The sequence below is a fragment of the Periplaneta americana genome, chromosome 15, assembly GCF_040183065.1.
Source record: "Periplaneta americana isolate PAMFEO1 chromosome 15, P.americana_PAMFEO1_priV1, whole genome shotgun sequence".
In the NCBI taxonomy this organism is placed as follows: domain Eukaryota; kingdom Metazoa; phylum Arthropoda; class Insecta; order Blattodea; family Blattidae; genus Periplaneta; species Periplaneta americana.
In genome coordinates this window covers 19,797,300-19,811,243 of record NC_091131.1, presented here as the reverse complement: position 1 = coordinate 19,811,243, position 13,944 = coordinate 19,797,300, and the positions used below count along the sequence as shown (strand labels likewise).

The window sequence follows — 13,944 nt, the reverse complement described above, 5'->3', positions numbered from 1 at the left end:
AGCCGTGAAAACAGGTGGTCCGGGTTTGATTCCCGGTCGGGACAAGTTACCTGGTTGAGGTTTTTTCCGGGGTTTACCCTCAATCCAATATGAGCAAATGCTGGATGACTTTCGGTGCTGGACCCCGGACTCATTTCACCCCGCTTTCATCTCATTCAGACGTTAAATAACCTAAGATGTTGATAAAGTGTCGTAAAATAACCTACTAAAATAAAAAAAAAAATATATTAGTCAGAACCTCAACCATAGGTATTTCAACAAATGTCTTAAGTAATATGTTGTTGTTGTTTTCTAATGCCAGGCGTTTGACAATAAAGTCATTTGACCTCTTGCACTCCAATATTTTTCAAAGATATTATCATGACCAGCCACTGCAGCACAGATTTTGAGGTGTTCCGAATCCATTTCTTGGTTTGAGTTGCACAATGGGCAGTTAGGGGACTGATATATTCCAATTCTATGCAGGTGTTTGGCCAAACAATCATGGCCTGTTGCCAATCTAAATGCAGCTACAGACGATTTTCGTGGTAAATCGGGAATTAACTGTGGATTTTGATGCAGAGAGTTCCATTTTTTCCCCTTGAGATTGTGTTATCAAATTTTGTTTGTTGAAGTCTAAGTATGTAGATTTAATAAATCTTTTGACAGAGTAATACGTAGATTTAGTAACAGGTCTGTAAGTAGCAGTGCTGCCCTTCTTTGCTAGAGCATCCGCATTCTCGTTTCCCAGGACTCCACAATGGGATGGTATCCATTGGAATACAATTCTTTTATTGAGTGAAATTAATTGAGAGAGCATTTTAGTTATTTCTGCTGTTTGAGATGAAGGTGTGTGTTTAGAGACTATTGATAGAATAGCTGCTTTGGAGTCTGACAATATAACTGCATTCCTAAATTTATTGATGTGGCATAGAAGATTCCCGAGACTTTCACTTATTGCAATGTTTTCACCATCAAAACTTGTTGTTCCGTATAAAAGTTGTTCTTAAGGAATATAAAATCGTAATATTGGCTGCACTTACGTATGTTTGTTTTACAATTTTAAAACAACAACGAATTAATTTATCATGATTAGTTCTTTTAACAATAAAGACAGAGAACAGATGCACCAGAGTATTTCTTAACATTTTAAAACCATGACCAGGCCTGAACTTTTGGGATTCACAATCTACAGTTGTTGAGATCCAAAAATGTGCTGGAAGTGAAAGAGTAGAGATCTAGACAGTAGGATTGTTACCTTTTCATAAGTAGAAACCAACCCAGTTTATGGTGTACAATGTCTGGTAGCTTTGATTTTTTTCTCTAAATTTTGTTCCTTGCATAAACTACGCACCCTGGATTTTTGTTCCAAAAATTATATCAACAGTTCGAAACTTACTGCAAGTGATGCCAGTAAGGACGCAATGCCAAGTCCTACAGTCCTTCCTTCAAGGACGTTCACGTTGATTTCTATCCCAATTAGTCCGAACTGAAGAGGTTGAAAAATGGTGTACAGCAATGCAAAATTCTTCTCCACTGTATGCTGAAAAGGAAAACAAAAATGTATGTTAAATGTTAAAATATTTGCTTATTAGTAGACTAGGTGAAGGATAGACAATCTGCTAACATTAACTAATAAATGCTTAATTTATTATTAGAGAGACCAGAGATAGCATATGTTATAGTGAAAATGAGTGTATGTTTTTCATGTAGGGCCTACTCACTAACTACTAATTGCTAGTCTTACAGTACATAATTATATTATAATTTACATCCAGAAAACAAGTGGTAGCGTGTCTGCCTCCAGACTAGCCAGCTCGGGTTCGATTTCCAGTGGGATCAGAAACTTGCATGTAGAATTTATACTTCTGGACCAGTGACGTCGCCAAGATCAGAGCAAGGGGGGTGCGGATGGGGTGCGAGATTTAAAAATGGGGTGCGAGTTGTAAAAATGTGGTACATAAAAAATCCAAAATGTTCTCTCATCCACTTGCGCGCATACTATAAATATGTTTATTAATATTACTTTGTATTATTATTATTATTATTATTATTATTATTATTATTATTATTATTATCATTATTATCATTATTGCTCATCACATCCATTACGATACACTAAGGGACGTAGTTTTTTCACATCCAAGAAATTGTTTGTTTTGTTCTTCAAAATAATTTATGCTTAGTATTTTGTTAATAAATTGCCCTTTGGGGTGCAGAAAGGGGTGCTCCGATTTTTTATGGGGTGCTTGCCTAGCGACGTCCCTGCTCTGGACTAGGAGAGATGGCGGTACACAACTTCTAATCAGTAGATTATGCATAAATATGCCTGAGTTAAATCCATAATATATCCGCAGTGCATATGAAGAGAAGGCATATGTCACTGTTGACAGTGATTCGTCCGTCGGATGAGGACATTAAGCTTGGCGGCGCCCTTGGTGCTATTCGACAGGAGTAGGCTATGTGCCGGCACGGGTTTCCTCTTCTCCCTTCCTTACCTCCACCCGTTCCCTACACTACACTTACACGAACACTTATATTCTAACTCTTCACAGATACACATGTACATCGTGGCCCACCGAAGTGGTGTAGAGATTGAAAATGGATCACAGTACTGCCATCTATCTGCAATATGCGGAACCCAAATCACTCAAGTGAAGTGGGTAGGTATTAGATACACCTCGAAAAAAACAATCACAAATATAGACTAATACTTCGAATAGAAAGTTTTCAAATAAAATTTTATATGTATTTCTTTTTTAATAGTTAGTGATAATAATTAACATGTAAGATATTCTTTTGCGACTATCTTGTTGGCCGTATGACGGGAACCAGTAGCGCAACTGTGGATAGCGAAGTCGCCGCTTAGAGGTAAATAGATGAAATGTACGCATTTTGTGTGCGTGTGTGTTTATAATGTGTTTGTAAAGAGGAGTAACAGCAATAAACTATAAAATTACGAGGAAACTGAGCGAGGATTCTTCTATGAAAATATTATCGGTAAGAAATTTTGTACCAACAAAGATAAAATTTATAATAACATATAGGGTACGGGCTATTTCAGCGTGTGGCTCATGATGGGAGCATATAATGTAATGTTGGAACTATGATGAAGTACTTACCTGATGTACTAGGAAAAATTATTAAAATTCGTAGCTTTTTTGTTGGTCTTTTAAGATCTAATCAGCCACCGGCGTGGCTCAGTCGGTTAAGGCGATGGGTGCGGGTTCGATCCCCGCTTGGCTGATTACCTGGTTGGGTTTTTTCCGAGGTTTTCTCCAACCGTAAGATGAATGCCAGGTAATCTATGGCGAATCCTCGGCCTCATCTCGCCAAATACCATCTCGCTATAACCAATCTCATCGACGATAAATAACTTAGTAGTTGATACAGCGTCGTTAAATAACCAACTAAAAAAAAAAAAAGATCTAATCCCCTTGTTGAGGGATGATAGTAAAAGTTAGGTCTTAATTTTACGCGAGACGGAAGATATTTGTACAGCTAATAGATGACAAACAGTTACAATGAAATTATTAACAAATAAAAATAGTCTATTAAAATGAGGAATTTACTTCTTTCGTTAGATATGTTAGGTTTCACTAGTTTTCATCATTTCCCCTTCTCTTTTCCTTCCCATCCAAAAGAAAGAAAGAAAAAAGTGTAGAAAAGAAGGAAAGTTCTATTCTGTATCCTAGCAACTGTTTATATACGATTATTACAGTTTTTTGTTTGTTCTATATTTCTAATATAAAGATAATTCATTTTTTTAGAGACAGTTATACACATCTTGAGCGTCTCTACTGCATATGAACGTTTTTGATAGCGTTGAGGATCGAAATGATGATGTAGTTACGTCACGTCAATGGTAGACGTGTTTTTATGCAGTTTCCAATGTCTTACGATATAGGGAATTAAGGACCAATCAGAATGAGACATTTCTGTCATTGGCAGAATTTTCAGTGACCTGTGCCTGTTAGATGGAGATGGACGTATTGGTGATTTTCTGGTGAATTGAATAGATTTTGCGTTTCATGGCGACAATTCAGGATAAAAGTAAACGTTTTTAAAACGTTATAGTGTAAGGGTATGAAATTATTCATAACTTCTAAAGTGATAGTGTTCCTTCGTAAATATGGACGCACAAATTATGAGACAGTGGTATGATACGCGAAAGAGGATGAAACTGGACAACTTTGATGTTACTATTCCGTGTTGTAGCCATTGCATGTTAGTGAAGACAGTTTGTGCACATGTTACATAAGGAAACAGAGTTTTAAAGTTAATTAATCGTCATAAAATGAATTTATCAATTTTCTGTTATTAAGACATTTCAGTTTTATATTGACTTTGCTACACGAATGCGACTTAGGAAGTCTGCTTTAATTGTAATTAACATTTTACATGAAGTGATCTTAAAGATAGTATTGTACGAGTATGAATTTATATTGTGATAACTACAAACATTTAACAGATATAGTACTAAAATTATGTCAGAATACTGGAAGGTTTAATATCTATAATACACGAAACAAAATAATTTCTATACGTCAGTGTTACGAAAACTATTTCATTCAGTTACTGACATTTACAATAGTTTTGCTTCTCTTGGAAACTTGAATGCTAAATGCAGATCAACATAGTGATGTTCAAATGTTACCAAATCGTAAACGCTGTATTGGGTATTATACAACTGCGAACTTGAAACGAATACGTACGACAGTGTGTGTACAATATCTACGCAGCTGGTTCTTGTGTCGTTATCAGGATTATCGGACAATATTTTCATGTTAACAACGAGATTCACGTTAACAGTCAGCGTGGTGATGAGTGTGGAGAAGAAATCCTCAGCATAATTCCTGGAAGTTTCATGCAGGAAATGTAAGTAGATAGCTTGTTCGTTTCTTTTGTTTTTGTAAGTATTGCCAACATATCATTATTGACTTCCACTATTCTGTGCTGTAACATAGCTTCCTACTTCTTGAAGACCTGATTTCTTTCATTCCGAATGGGGTTCGAAGTTAAACTAGCGCTGATGTAGTTCTCTTCCTATTCTGCGTAAGCAACTTGAATTGTCTTACCAGTCATACCAACATAACTTTGGTGACATTATTAAAGTTTCACGCTAGCGTACACTCACGCTATGCCTTGCATGTACGAATCTGTGACAGGTTAGGCTAGGCTAGGCTTGGCTTTTCTTTTGATACCTATGTCTTGCATATAAGAATCTGTGACAAGTTAGTTTAGGCTTTTGTTATGCCTTGCATATAGGAATCTGTGCAGTATTTTTTAGAGTATTGATTTTTGTTTAGTAATGTCAGTACTGACTAGCGTAAAGACGAATGTACAAATGAAGTTACGTTATGGGAACTCTGTGTTTATTTATCATTTGTTGTGTTTCACTTGTTTTCAGTGGTTATTGCATTAATACAGGGTTTGAGTTCTTCGCTTTACATCGTATCGTGTGTTTTATGTCCCTCCGTTCATTTTCTTCACTAGAAACCACAACGTCTGCACTTCCATTACTACGCATCTCTCATTTCTTACGCAGTTTACTACATTTCCGAATAATTTCCTTTTTCTTTTCAAACATGTCCCTATAAAATCATTAACTTTTCAAATTCATTTCCACAAAAAAAAAAAAAATCCTTACAAATCTAACCATTTTCATTTAAAAGAGTCACCGGAACTGTCTCAACGCTAGTTTCACAGGGTTCGATTCCTGGGTAGGCCTATCTACAGAAAAACTTACGTGCAAGGCATACGAAGAGCTTAAACAAACCAAACCTGTCACAGATCCTCGCTTTCTATCTACCAAAAACATATGTAAGACACAACAAAATCCTATCCTATCCTATCCTATCCTATCCTATCCTATCCTATCCTATCCTATCCTATCCTATCCTATCCTATCCTAATATGCAAAGCATACCAAAAGCCTAAACTAACCTAACTTGTCACAGATCCGTATATTCAAGGCATAACAAAAGTCTAGCCTCACCTCACCTCACCTCACCTCACCTCACCTCACCTCACCTCACCTCACCTCACCTCACCTCACCTCACCTCACCTCACCTCACCTATCACAGATTCGTATATGCAAAGCATACCAAAAGCCTAAACTAACCTAACCTGTCACAGATCCGTATATTCAAGGTATAACAAAAGTCTAGCCTCACCCCACCTCACCTCACCTCACCTCTAACCTTGCCTATCAGAGATTCGTATATGCAAAGCATACCAAAAGCCTAAACTAACCTATCCCGTCACAGATCCGTGTATTCAAGGTATAACAAAAGCCTAACCTCACCTCACCTCACCTCACCTCACCTCACCTCACCTCACCTCACCTCACCTCACCTCACCTCTAACCTTACCTATCACAGATTCGTATATGCAAAGCATACCAAAAGCCTAAACTAACCTAATTGTCACAGATCCGTGTATTCAAGGTATAACAAAAGTCTAGCCTCACCTCACCTCACCTCACCTCACCTCACCTCACCTCACCTCACCTCACCTCGCCTCACCTCTAACCTTACCTATCACAGATTCGTATATGCAAAGCATACCAAAAGCCTAAACTAACCTAATCTGTCACAGATCCGTGTATTCAAGGTATAACAAAAGTCTAGCCTCACCTCACCTCACCTCACCTCACCTCACCTCACCTCACCTCACCTCACCTCACCTTACCTGTCACAGATTCGTATATGCAAAGCATACCAAAAGCCTAAACTAACCTAACCTGTCACAGATCCGTATATTCAAGGTATAACAAAAGTCTAGCCTCACCTCACCTCACCTCACCTCACCTCACCTATCACAGATTCGTATATGCAAAGCATACCAAAAGCCTAAACTAACCTAACCTGTCACAGATCCGTATATTCAAGGTATAACAAAAGTCTAACCTCGCCTCGCCTCACCTCACCTCACCACACCTCACCTATTACAGATTCGTATATGCAAGGCATACGAAAGGCGCGTATCACGATATTAACACAAAACAATTCGAGTGTACACTAACGTGAAACTTTCGTATTTTCACCTAGGTTAAGTTGGTATCACTGGCTATGTTCGGGAATATGGCAGATCCGTCAGCGTGCGCACACAGAAAGTGACGCAATCTATTTTTTGCCGTTAAAAAGTCCTACAATTGGAATCAATCTTTAACCTGATTATAATCAGATTATATTCTCAAAATTTTAATAGCATACATTTTCTAGTGGATACATAACAGAGTTCCCAATTCAACTACCTTGTAAAATTTGATTTGACATGTTGGTAATTATGTAGTAAGCATCGGCCAAGTCTCCATCTTCCCACAATGAAGGTCCAGGGAAAATACTTTCCCGTCAGAGTGTAGAGAGACTGACAATATGTTAATCATAAGAAAACAATGAACATTCAATTTTATTGAAATATATATACATTTCGTAATGTTCGGACTCTAGGTCTGTTGCGGGTATTTGGCCTGGCCGATGTTTACTGCATAATTACTTATTATTTATCTAATTCTAAAGAACTGTACAAAATTGTTATATATCAATATAAACACTTAGAAATATAAATTCATGTTTATATGATTTTGTATAATGATACATTTTATTATGAGAATGCCACATTGTCTGCCGACATCGTCCGACGTTAAGTGAAGTTTTTACATCGATAAGATTTTCAATAATTATTAACGTTTTGTAAAAAGAACAACTTCTAGACTTGTCACACGTTTTTCGACTAACTTCATGTTAGTACCGGGCGACCTGAATTTTCTATTGTTAGGTTATATTAACAGTTTGTTTTACAATATTTTATTCCACACCCTAGATCAGCGTTTTTCAATTTTTTTCAATATGTGTCACACTAAAAGTGTAATCTAAAATCTCGCGATACACTCGTACAATGTAAACCAGTGGTTCCCAATTAGGGGGGGGGGATTTTGAGGATTTTAGGAGGGAGTGTGTTTACTAAATTAATCTTGACTTGTGTCGCGTTCGCTGAATGTTTACTGTTATAAACTCATTTTTTTACTGCACTTTTTACTTTAATTTTTCCAATTTTTGCTACGACAACCTTATTCTATTTTCATTTTCTCACGGTTGAAAATGGCTGCTCTAGTTGATGATAATATCATGAGAGCTGTTAAATCGTACAAAATGAAATTGAATGAACATATTCTGTCGATAAATAATTTATGTTTTTTCTGACATGATTCTGATATTTGCATTTCTTGTGGTGTGGAAGAGATGGCCTGATTAAATAAATAAATAAATAAATAAATAAATAAATAAATAAATAAATAAATAAATGAATGAATGAATAAATGAATAAATGAATAAATAAATAAATAAATAAATAAATAAATAAATAAATAAATAAATAAATAAATAAATAAATAAATAAATAAATAAATAAATAAATAAATGTAAAAAAAGCGCCGTCAGGAAAAAGTAAATAATTTTATGGCTCTCGGAAAAAAAAATGCATAAAACAACTTACGATTGAGCATTTACAAATTTTTAATCAGCCATTGCTCTAATACTGAAAGCATGAACAGCGAACAACCGCCATATAGTCTACAACCAGACGCACCGTTATTATACTTCGTTCCATAATGTCTGACAGGAGAAGTAAACATTGCCAGCAAGGAGGAGGGAAGTATAATTAATTACTATTCAACTAGTTGCAGAGGCTTTATTCCACGCGTGTCTTATGTGGGCAGGGGTAGAACGCTTCAGACCGCCGAACTTCAAGTCAAGCGTGGAATGAGGGCTCTGCCATTGATTCAATAGCAATTATACTTCTCCCCTCCTCTACCGACAATATTTACTTCTCCTGTCAGACATTACGGAACGAAGTATAGGTTACGTCGAGGCGAGAGTAGACGCCAGAAAGTATGACAGGGAGATATTTTATAAACATTTACTTACGATCTCTCTGAGCTATAGTTATTTTTTTACCTTTAGTAGGTCCATAGTCTAATGGAAGATTTACGGATTTTGTAATACGAGAGATGTATAAAAGAATGTAGCCTTGAAACATTAATGTGATATAGCTTAAAATAATGGATTTATTAGTTACCATGTGAAATGTATTAATAATGGTGCAGTACGATAGAATTTGACTTTCTACTCTTCACTGACATTCGTAGACTCACCTTTTCTTTTGGCGCCCATCCATTACTGGCAAAAAACGAAGCCATGATGCAAGCCAGGGGGCCTGCTCCCTCGTACCCCACTGCGGCACTGCCGAATACAAGAAATAACCCCGCCGCAGCGAGGAGGAGCGTCCTCAGGGTAGTCACTAGGTTCTGCCAACACACAGAATTTCCTCGCATTCACATGGTGTTAATTGTTTAGTCAACTGCCCGAAGACAGGAGATAATGGGGTAGGGTGACCAGTTCCTGTCCCCCTCCATTGTATACATTGCTGACTAGTTAGGCTACATGTTACACTAATCAGACTTCAGATGCATACAAACAATTTTATTCTTTCTCTGACACATACCGTCAAGTGAGATGTACGGTCTGATAAGTAGATGTACAGTAGTGGCAGAAAAACCGGACCGACGGAATAATCAAAGTCCCCGAAATGAGCCACTGCGCATGCCACGCTCGCATTCACAAGATAGCGAGTAATCTATTGAAATTGTTGTAGTTTCGACTGCTGACGTAGCCCATTTCGAAAGCCATTAGAAAATAAGCTGGTAAAATTCATATACTGGAAATAATAAGTTAATCAAGTAATAAAATATCGCTGCAATCGAAAAGTATTGGGAATAAATTTGAAAAAGGAACAAAAAAAAGTTTCCTTCCCAGGCAGGATTCGAACCACGAAAGTCTTAGTTACCCGTACCAGTCTATCGTGCTGTGACTGTGAACAAGGCTCTGAAATCAGCTACGAAAATATCGCTGCAATCGAAAAGTATTGGGAATAAATTTGAATAAGGAACAAAAAAAAAAAAAAGTTTCCTTCCCAGGCAGGATTCGAACCACGAAAGTCTTAGTTACCAGTCTATCGTGCTGTGACTGTGAACAAGGCTCTGAAATCAGCTACAAGGGTCGGTCCGGTTTTTTTGCCACTACTGTACATATATGGTGTTAATTGATGTTTGTTTATACCAGCAGTTCCCAACCTGGAGTACGCGTAACCCGCATACCCCTAAAGGTAAGCGTTCACTACATCGTATCGCACTCCTCGTACGAATCGCATGCAACGGATATTTTAAATGCAGTGCGTTCACTGTAACGGCTTCACCTCATCGCCTCATCGGATTCCCTATCAGCTGTTTAAAACATGACGTCGTACGATATTGACATTGCTGAAAGCAAAGGAGTTGAGGTTAGGTCTATTAATTATGACTGTTAGCGAATAAGAATTTGTAATTGCTTCATGCGTCTTAAATGAAGAGGTAGAAACGAAAGAAATATTGGTTACATAATATATTTGCAAGAAATGACTTGATTACTGTAATGGGAACGCCTCAAATTATATAATTCTTCGCAATTTTCTACATGCGAAATAAGTTTTCCGTCTGCCATTTTGGCGCGACACTGAACATGGCACAAAATAATAGTAACAGTTCACCAATTAAAACTGATGTATTAAAGAAGGCCATGATTGCACGCATAGGAAAAGTTGCTCATCCGAGAAACGTGGACGGATTTGCCGAGAGGCGATGCGTGCGATACGATGTAGTGAACGCGGTTACATAAAAATTACAGCAAAGATAGTCTTTTTCCGATCCATGCGATTCGTCCGATGAGTGCGATACGATGTAGTGAACGCTTACCTTAAGGGGTTACGCGTAGGGCTACTCAGGGGTACGCCAAAGATCATAATTGGTAATGACGATCATTACATCTTGTTGCCTCGTTTTATTACATCTTATGTAAGTGGTGTGGTAAAAAATGGTGTGTGGGATTAGGGGTATAGTTTCAGTAAAAGCATAGTTAAGGGATACGAAAGACAAAAAAAAGGTTGGTAACCGCTAGTTTGTACTATTGAGTTACAATCTCATTTACGATTTCTTGACGTCGACTTGAAAAATAAAGACGTTCTCTTCATTCCTAATTTAACAATTCATTCTTTCGTAGTTCATCCGATGGTTAGTTAATTGATACATCACGTCTTTTTCTACATATAGGCCTATCATGAGGGAATTGGGAATAAAGGTCCAGATGAAGTGTACAGTTTTCTTTCCCACTATGTGTCCACGTATTTGCCAGAATCTGTTACGGAACTGCATATAGTGACGCTTGCGGTGGACAGAACCGTACAAGATTGTTCATGGGTTTCATAATAACAGTACGATTTAAAGACATCAACCAATACTACCCAGTGAGAGGACATAGTTTTCTACAGCGCGGTCGGAACTTTGCATGTGTTGTAAGAAAACATGATCACGTTTACTCTCCCAGTACAATAATATAACTTCTGCAAGGAAAAAAAGAAATGCCATTTACCGTCCATGAAGTTTGCAACGAAGAAATATTGAACATTAAAGAATGGTGGCCAAAACTCTTTAAAAAAAGTACTAACACTTTTAGAGATAAGAAAATAAAGTTTATGATAAGTAAGTACAGACAACTCAAGTATACATCAGAAAATAAAGGATATGTGACAGTATCAGAATTCATTGAAGGGCTAGTACCAGATGTGTTCAAACTGATAAAAGTTAATGTAAAAGAATTTTACCTTCCATCAGATAAAGCGTATGATGGCTCAGTAGGTATCAACAAGAAAAAAGTTAACGATATTATGAAGATAATAAAACATATTCCAGAAGAATATAGAGAACTCTACAACACTATTTTGACTTGGAAAACCAAGGATGGAGAGGAAGATGGCCACACAGATGATTGATAAACTTATTATATTCTGAATAATTTCGAGGGAAAAATTGTTCCGGAGCCGGGTATCGAACCCGGGACCTTTGGTTTAACGTACCAACGCTCTACCACTGAGCTACCCGGGAATTCTAACCGACACCGATCCAATTTTTCCCTCTATATCCACAGACCTCAAAGTGGGCTGACAACCGTCAAGCAACCAACTTCGAGTGCACACTAACTCCGTGTGACTTAAATTGTGGTTTTCTGTTAACGAACAGTGACGTGTATTATGCAAATCAAGATTTCAGGTATAACTCCCTGTAAAGTTGATTTGAATAATTTCGAGGGAAAAATTGTTCCGGAGCCGGGTATCGAACCCGGGACCTTTGGTTTAACGTACCATCCGGAGCCGGGTATCGAACACGGGACCTTTGGTTTAACGTACCAACGCTGGTACGTTAAACCAATGGTCCCGGGTTCGATACCCGGCTCCGGAACAATTTTTCCCTCGAAATTATTCAAATCAAATTTACAGGGAGTTATACCTGAAATCTTGATTTGCTTATTATATTCTGTTAGTGAACTATACTATTGTAATTTTTTTTCATAAAATTGTAATTTGGAAATCGTTATTAACCTACTTAATCATTTATATACATTTTTAAAGAAGAAAAACTCTGGAGGAGAGGTTAGCAAGCAAATAAAGTAAATGTATGATTATTGAGTGGAAAAAGGAAATAAGTTTTAAAATTAAAAAAAAATGTATACAAATATTAACAAGTCATAGAGCAAAGTTTGGAACAATTTTGAACATTTTTCCTGTTGACAACATTTAAATCAAACTTAACAGAAAAGCTGTAGAAAGTTTTTTTTTTTTTTTGTTTCCTGAAGAGTTGGGTTCAAAGTAGTTATTCCCTTTTTCCACTCACTGATTCAATTCATTCTTTCGTAGTTCATCCGATGGTTAGTTAATTGAGACATCCGTTCATTCATATACATGCATTACTTTTTCATTTATTAATTTCATAATTCACAGTGATGAAGTTCTTAAGAGGCTTTTAATACTTAGTCTACCCAAACATTTGAGTTATTATACTTAGTAACAGCAAGTCTATACAGTGCCTGCGAGGGAACATAGCGCCAATGCCTGCATAGACGAATGAACAACTTTTATGGCGTACTCAAAGACACTTGAATCGTTTATTTCTAAAACCCCACAAGCGACAAAAACAAAACTTTTGGGAAACCAATAAAAGCCGTTAGCGAAGTAACAGCCGCCAACAGTTGGATTGCAAACATGAAAGGAATTTCGACTAGTGAATGGATAGCTAGCCTGAAAATGACAGCAAATTTAGCAGCTGTTCGTTCCGTTCCTGGCAGATCTCTTGACGGTACCTGGTGCAGACATGGCTGCCCGGAGATTGAAACTTTAGCACACGTCTTGGGATTCTGTGAACAGGGATTGCTCTCGAAGAACTCTAGACATCATTTTATAAGATCCAAAATTGCTGCCGCATTAAGAAATAAGGGCTGGATAGTAGAAGAAGAAATCTCCTGTCTAGCTGAAAATGGTCAACGAGACGAGTAGATATTTTAGCGTACAATGCTGACACTAAACAGGGCATCATTGTGGACCCCACGATACGTTTTGAAGTAGGGGTCATCAGTCAGCCAAGGTCTACCTTGAGAAGAAGTCGATCTATGGGCCTACAGTCAACTATTTCAAGCTGAAATATGTCTTAATTCACGTTGAGGTATTCGGCTTGCTCATAGATGCTCGAGGGACTATACCAGCTTTTTTCGAAGAATTTCGTCGGCAGTTTGCTCTGCCAACATCGCTGAGGGATGACATTGTGATAATTGTGTTAAAAAATCCTGCCAAATCCTAATTAATCACATGGTGCCACATTAATAGCAATTGTAATTTTTCACGCCCTTTTCTTTGTTTCCCTTCTTTAAAATGTAATATCTATGTTTACGTATGTATATTATTTTTTTGAGCATATACTGAGTCCTTAAGGGCTACCCTCAATGAGGGGCAGTTCAATATTATTATTTTATTACTTTTATTTTTATTCAGCATTATTCGATACCCGGCCCAGGAACAATTTTTCCCTCGAAATCATTTTT

At 37.3% G+C, this 13,944-nt stretch overlaps 1 protein-coding gene across 4 annotated transcripts in view; it reads right to left on the bottom strand.

Annotated features, from left to right (window-relative positions):
* The window catches only part of LOC138714701 (sodium/hydrogen exchanger 9B2-like), a 47,157-nt gene that overhangs the window by 5,153 nt on the left and 28,060 nt on the right, over positions 1 to 13,944 (bottom strand). For all 4 annotated transcript variants that reach the window (XM_069846772.1, XM_069846775.1, XM_069846774.1 and 1 more), the window contains exons 7-8: positions 9,138 to 9,290; positions 1,379 to 1,522 (exon numbers count right to left, since the gene is read on the bottom strand). In XM_069846772.1, coding sequence (XP_069702873.1) covers positions 1,379 to 1,522; positions 9,138 to 9,290 — 297 coding nt within the window. The remainder of the gene's footprint in view (positions 1 to 1,378; positions 1,523 to 9,137; positions 9,291 to 13,944) is intronic.